The sequence below is a fragment of the Triticum dicoccoides genome, chromosome 3A (genome assembly GCF_002162155.2).
Source record: "Triticum dicoccoides isolate Atlit2015 ecotype Zavitan chromosome 3A, WEW_v2.0, whole genome shotgun sequence".
NCBI lineage: Eukaryota > Viridiplantae > Streptophyta > Magnoliopsida > Poales > Poaceae > Triticum > Triticum dicoccoides.
This window is the reverse complement of record NC_041384.1, coordinates 69,786,750-69,793,301: the sequence shown is the minus strand read 5'-3', so window position 1 is coordinate 69,793,301 and position 6,552 is coordinate 69,786,750. Positions and strand designations below refer to the sequence as shown.

Genomic DNA, 6,552 nt, shown 5'->3' with positions numbered 1-6,552 from the left:
TACAAGAAGCTGCCATATTCCAGTCCTTTTGCACTAACCTCCCAAAATTTCTCAAGTTCATTCCTTGATCTGCCCTGAAGTACTCCAAGTACTTTTCTGCAAGATATCTAGCAGTAAATGCCTTTACTTTCCACTTCTTAGAACATTTGTGTTCATCATTGTAACTCTTGATGACCATGCAGTTTGTTCTGCTATCATAACTACACCAAATGTTCCAGGGGCAGTGGTTCTGACATTTTGCTGAAATTCTTTTCCTGTCATTCACTCGCAATTTGATGTCAAATCTGTTTTTGCAAGCATATTCTCTCACTGCTTTTCTGAACATTTCTGGTGACTGGAAAACTTGTCCAATTTTGAATTGTGGATCATGCAAATCTTCCTTCCTAAAGCTTTTAAATTTGTACTTTGCACCTGCTTCATCATCAGAATATGGGAGCTCAAGGTCTTCTTCATCTGATCCTTGTACAGGGTCTGGCTTTGCTCTAATATGAACATCAGTAGGCTCCTCCACTGTGTCCTCTTTAAGATCATCATCTAAATCACTGACATCATAATCACTATCTACAATCTCATCAGCATAATCTGATCCTTGTTCACTCCCATTTACTTCAGCATCAGAAACTTCCCCTTCACTGTCATATGCAACAGAGCCATCCTCTTCAACCTGCTCCACATCTTCCTCCTCATCTGCAATTGCTTCTTCTGCTACTTGTTGTGCATCTACTTCTTCTGTTGCTTGCTCTGCAACTTCTGGTGCATAATTCTGCCCTACTGCTTGCTCTGCAACTGCTTCTTCTGTTGCTTGCTCTGCAAGTGCTTCTTTTGCAGCTTGACCTGCAGCTTCTTCTTCTGCATCATCTGCAATGGTGACATGAGTGACAAACTTACAGTTCATATTTTGCACTGCTTCCTCCTTAATTTTCCTGTCCAATAAATCCTGTTGAATCTTCTGGTTATGCTTCTCTAGTGCTTCCTCCTTAATGGTCTGAATTGGTTTGATAGGACTAACAACAGTAGGCAGGTCTGCTACGGGAAACTCTATCATATCGTCCCAGTCAAACTGCCTGAAGCTATCATCATGATCAAGATACATTTGCAAAAACTTGTGCCCAAATGTTACATGTGCCCTCATGTTAAGACAGTTGTCATTGCAGTTTATTTTCACAAGACCACCTTCAGTCATTGGTTTACCAGGCATGCAGTAATACATTTGCAATCTTCCCTTCACTTCATAGCCCAATTCTTCTACCAGATCTTCTAACTTCTCCACAGTAAGTGTATCCCCCTCCACATAATCATACCACATGTTTTCTCCATTGACATATGCACGATTTTTACCAACTCCAAGGAAGTAACCACCAAAATTGATGCAAAGACTGAAGTTTGATAAGTAGTCAATGTCGTCTGCAGATTTACATAAAACCCTGGATTAACTGCCTCAAATCCATAGCAGAATGAAAACCCTAGTAGTAATGTCAAAATCTCAAGGCAAATAAGAGCGTGAAACCACCTAATCGGCCTCCAATCGATTAGGTTCAGAGAGAAAAGGGCGGTTTTACAGAGGTTCAGGGAGGAAACAGGGGCTTACCATACACGGGTGGTGGGTCTCCTTCTGCTCGGCGACGAGGCGCCATGGTTCAAGTCGTCGACGAACCCTCTGGCCGTGGTCGCTCCGTCGGTGGATGCCTCCGCCGGTGGCGACGAAACCCTAGCCGATCAGCACCGCGATTGCCTCCCCTTTCCTTTCTCTTCTCATCTGCCTCGGAGGCGTCGATGAAAAGATGAAGCGTCTCGACAGAACAGGGGGAAATGCAAAATAGCACGGTCGCTGCTCGCTTCTTTAATTTCTGTCGACGTGTCATGTCCAGCTGGCGAGTCAAAGCGATTTTCTGGTCAAATCAGGCTGATACGAGTCGAAACGGTATGGGTTACCATATAATGACCCGGTTCAGCGAGCCCGGTGACCGTAACTTACGATTTCGTGAATACAGTGACCAAAGTGAACCCTAGAGTCAAGTTCAGTTACTCTGTAGATGTAATTTTCTCGAATCTACGACACCATAACTATACGTGACGTGACGCAAGAGCAACCAAATAAGGCGAAACAGAAACGTACCACTCCGAGCGGAGTACAACCGAGAAAAGGAAGCGGAGCACTACCAAAGAAAGTCCGCCATGTACTACGATGCCCGATCGACCCCGAGAAAAGGAAGATCTTTGGCTGGCATGTGCGACGGCGACAGGGACGACGCGCACGCCGCCGGCTGTACCAATCCCCTCCCGGCAGGGCCAGCGCACCCGAGGGGAAAACGACCAGGTGGCCACTCCGGTGCCGTCGCGCTCGCCCGCCCGCCGGTCTCTCTCATGGGGGGTTCCACGCCCACATCGCCCCCATACTGCTCACAGCCATCCGAGCTCCGCAGCCACCATTGTCGACCATGCCGCCTCAACCGTCGCCGGACACGCGCGCCGGTCACCACCACGTCACCGCAAGCGCCAAGAACAATCACACTCAACCATTACATTTCATTCCCACTTTTACTTGCTGGAAAGAAGAGATAGATAGATGTAGCAAGACGTGCAACACAAGAAAAAGGGGTAAAAGAGTAACCGGGAATATTTACTTTACTGATAGATAGGTATAGATAAACATCATTTACTTGATAATAGCAAAGGATTACACAAATACATTGGGGAGTTCGTTCATCGCCATTGGATGAACAGGGATTAAAGGCTGCTAAGCAGCTAAGGTACAAAATGTGCTGTGGGGGATCATCATCCTTACGAAGGAGATTACATTAATAATTAACAAAATGTGAAATCAACTAGAGGGCGGTCGAAATCGGTCTTCGGACGACGATAAACAAACATCAGCACCGGTAATCACAGGAATCAAGTCCACCTTCCAACCTCATCTTCACCATCCATCCATCCATCCATCCATGCTTCAGCACCTATCCACAGAGAGGACGGACCACCGCCGCCTTCCAAGTTCCAATCCATCTCTTCCCTCCTTTTTTTGGTAACATTTTTTTGGGTAAATTCCTACACTTCCTCAAGAACCCCAAAACAAATCCACCCATCCATCCATCTTCATCTTCATCTTGCCTCCCTTCCGCCAACCAACCGGGAATATTCACATGGGAGATAGATAGCAGCTATGTACAGGAATTTGCAGCAACTGGAAATAGTAGCAAAAGAAACTCGGGGGTATTTTTTTGGGGGGCCATTTTTCTTCTCTTCTTACCGCCACCTCCGCCGTGGAATCTTGTTGAGCGCCTCGTCGCAAAATGAACTTGCAAGAACGGCGGCTTAACTCAGTTGATCAGGTCGGAGACCCAGCCGACGTCGGGGCCTCCTGCTCCGGCGCCGACGACCTCGCAGCTGCGGGGCGCGGCACCGTCTCGGCTCAGCCGCTCGAACACTTTCTCCCGGAGCGCCCTCCCGGACTCCACCCTCTGGACCGGCTCCTCGTCGTCGATGAAGCGGAGGTTCAGTGGCTCCAGGTTGGCCATGAAGCTGGAGGCGCTGGTCTGAGTGCCCATGGGGGTGGTGGGGAGGCTGTAGAGGCCGGCGCCCTTGGGCGAGCCGTAGGCGGCAGGGGAGGTGGGGTAGCCGGACCAGCCGCCGGACGGGGACGCCTGCGCCTTGGCGAGGCGCAGCTGGCGGAGCGAAGCGAGGACGTCATTGACGGGCGACCCGACGCCGGGCCAAGAGCCGCGGCGGAAGGAGGCGGCCCCGTCGGGAGACAATGGCGGCGACTCGGACGGGGGCGACTTGGGCGGCGAGGAGAGCAGGGTGCTGGTGGGCGAGGATGACATGATGCTCTTGCTGAGGTAGCTCTCGAACGCCTGGCGGCGGAGCGGCGAGCCGTCGTAGGACTCGGCGAGCGGCGAGAGGGGCGTGCTCCTGGGGCTGGAGTGCTGGGACGGCATGGCGCGGAGCTGGTCCGGGGTGTGGGCGAAGAAGCAGACGCGGCGGCGGCAGGCAGTGCCGTCCTTGCAGGGCTGCGTGCGGTAGCGCGCCGGGTGGAGCCAGCACTCGAAGACGCCGTGCGCGTACTCGCAGGCGTCCCCGCGCTTGCAGCCGCCCTTGCGGAAGTCGGGGCAGGCGGTGCCGGAGTAGTGGTACTTGCGCGGGTCGCGGCGGCGCGCCTTCTCCCCCGGGTGCGCGAAGGGGCACTCGGTCCAGTCGTGGCTGCGGCCCCTCGCGCAGCGGCGCACCTTGAAGTCGTACATGCGGAACTCGTCGCAGGCGTAGGCGTCCACCGCGGCCGCCATGGCTGCCGCCTCGTCCTCGTCCTCGGCGCCCGCGCCCGCGCCGACAAGGTCGTTGCACGGCAGGTACTGGCGCAGCGCCGCGAACAGGAACGGCGTCTCGTCGCCTCCGCCGCCGCCGCCGGCGTCGACGCCGCTCACGGGCAGGTGGCTGCCCCACGGCGGCACGCTCACTCCCTCGCTCATCATCATCATGTCTTGGCCTTGCTCTGCTTGCTCTGCTCTAGGGGAAGGTAGAAGAGATCTGAGGCGGAGGCTTGTGGCCTTGTTGTGGGTGGGTGTGGGACGGATTGTGGAGAAGAACACCAAGCGGCGCGCGCTTTTAAACACCCAGGACACGGCCGGAGTAACAGCGCGGTCGTACGAACTAACTGACGCCGTTAGCGGGGCAGCCACCCCTCGCCCCCCACTGACACTTCACCCCACCCCAACCCCCCGGCCCACCGTCAGCGAGAGGGGACGACGGGAGGCGGGGATAAAGGCGGGGTACGGAGCGTTACACGCGGCGGGCGGGGAGGCACGGTGTCAGGCATGCGGGAGGCGAGGTGTCTCGCGGGGGCGTTGGGCCGGGGACACGTCGAGGCGTGGGGAGGGGAGGGGAGGGAGCCCTACGACGATCTTTATTTATTTTCGCCCTACGTGTATAGATTGGGGGTTTGGGGGTTTGGGGTCCGGTCCGTCGTCGCGTCCGTCGGGGTGGAAGGGAAGGGAGGAGGAGATATTCGTTCGTGTAGTTTCTGGAAACCTGGGGTAGGGACTGGTGGGGTGGCGCGGGTTGGACAGATGCGCGCATGCAGATGGGTGGTGAGGTGGGGTCGTGCGGGCAGTGGCCTGCTCGCCTTTTTTTTCCTTTCCCCTGACCTCTCATGTGCTTGTCACCTGTTTGGCTGCTTCCGAGTTTAGAATTATCCTGCCTTTCCACTTAGCGTAAGAGGAACTACTATGGTGTATGTGTGTTTCTGTGAGCTGCTGGTATGTACTCCCTCCGTTTCGAATTACTCGTCGCAGAAATAGATGTATCTAAATGTATTTTAGTTCTAGATACATTCACTTCTATTACGAGTAATTTGAAACGAAGGTAGTATGTATGTATGTATGCATGCATGCATGCATGCATGCATGTATGTATGTATGTGTGGGGGAGGAATTTGTTCGGCCGTCAACGTCCGTAAATTTCCTAGTAATAGTAGTACTTGTCGAAAACCAGCATAATCCATGAGCGTTCTCCCGAGTGTAATTTGCAAGGATTTTCCACGGGTACAAAATATTTGTTAAAAAATAATCACAAATATCTAAGGGAGCAGAACTAGATATTTGTGTGAGCGGCGAGGATTAGAGGTAGGGGGAAAGTTTCTACGCTGTCGACGTCTATGTAATCCTTAATAATTGAATTGTACGTTAGATACTTATAACCTTAGTTTTGTCTTCTTGTGTTCGTGTCCAAGGGTCTGTATATTTCAACTGTGTTAGCCATGTACAATGCATAGCCTCAAGTTGATGCCTCACATGCTACGTAGGATCGGATATGATGTAAAGTAGGTTCAGATAAGAAAGCAGGATCCTTTCCAGGAGGCGGGTGCTTGAAGAGAAAAAATGTGGTCCGGTGACAAAAGCTGAAAAGGTTAGAGTGAAAAATAGACATGCATGTGTACTAGAGTCTTTATTTTCTATTTTCTTAACGAGGCCCACTAGTGGTAGCTTGCATTGGGGAGAAAAAATAAATGTAGGTGCCTCAAATTATTTTTTGTCATGTGGCATATGTATTCATATGCCATCATTGTACCTGTCCTTAGACCTTCCGCAGACAGCCGTTTGGTTGCCTGCTTGATGGCCTGCAGCTTTGGCTAGGTCTGAATGCTTGCCAACTGTTTTGGCTTCCTAATAAAAGATCGTAGATTAAAAATAAACTTAATCTCAATTAGTTAGTTAATAAAATGGGCATATTGTACTTTTCTAAAGAAAAAAAGACAGAAATAACAAAATATCTAAGCATACGCGCACGGACAACCGCACACGTTTCTTTCTCTTGTTCATGTTCGCAAAGGAAAACACTAGTTATCCCACCCTTCAAGCCACTTTGCAACTCGAGATGGCGGTGGCAGGAGGTCTCATCAATTTTCTTCTTGTTCATTTTCGCAAAGAAAAGCATTAGTTATCATGCCCTTCAAGCCGCTTTGCAACTCGAGAATGGCGGTGGCAGGAGTTCTCTTCGATCTTCCTCTTGTTCATCTTCGCAAGGAAAAGCACTAGTTATCATGCCCCTCAAGCCACTTTG

General features: G+C 51.5%; 1 protein-coding gene across 1 annotated transcript; it reads right to left on the bottom strand.

The window, feature by feature from the left end:
- Positions 1 to 2,599: 2,599 nt before the first annotated feature.
- Positions 2,600 to 4,578, bottom strand: LOC119267209 (zinc finger CCCH domain-containing protein 2-like). The gene has a single exon (XM_037548566.1). It carries the CDS (start codon positions 4,470 to 4,472, stop codon positions 3,318 to 3,320), a length of 1,155 nt encoding a protein of 384 aa, XP_037404463.1. The 5' UTR covers positions 4,473 to 4,578; the 3' UTR covers positions 2,600 to 3,317.
- Between the last annotated feature and the right edge of the window lie 1,974 nt (positions 4,579 to 6,552).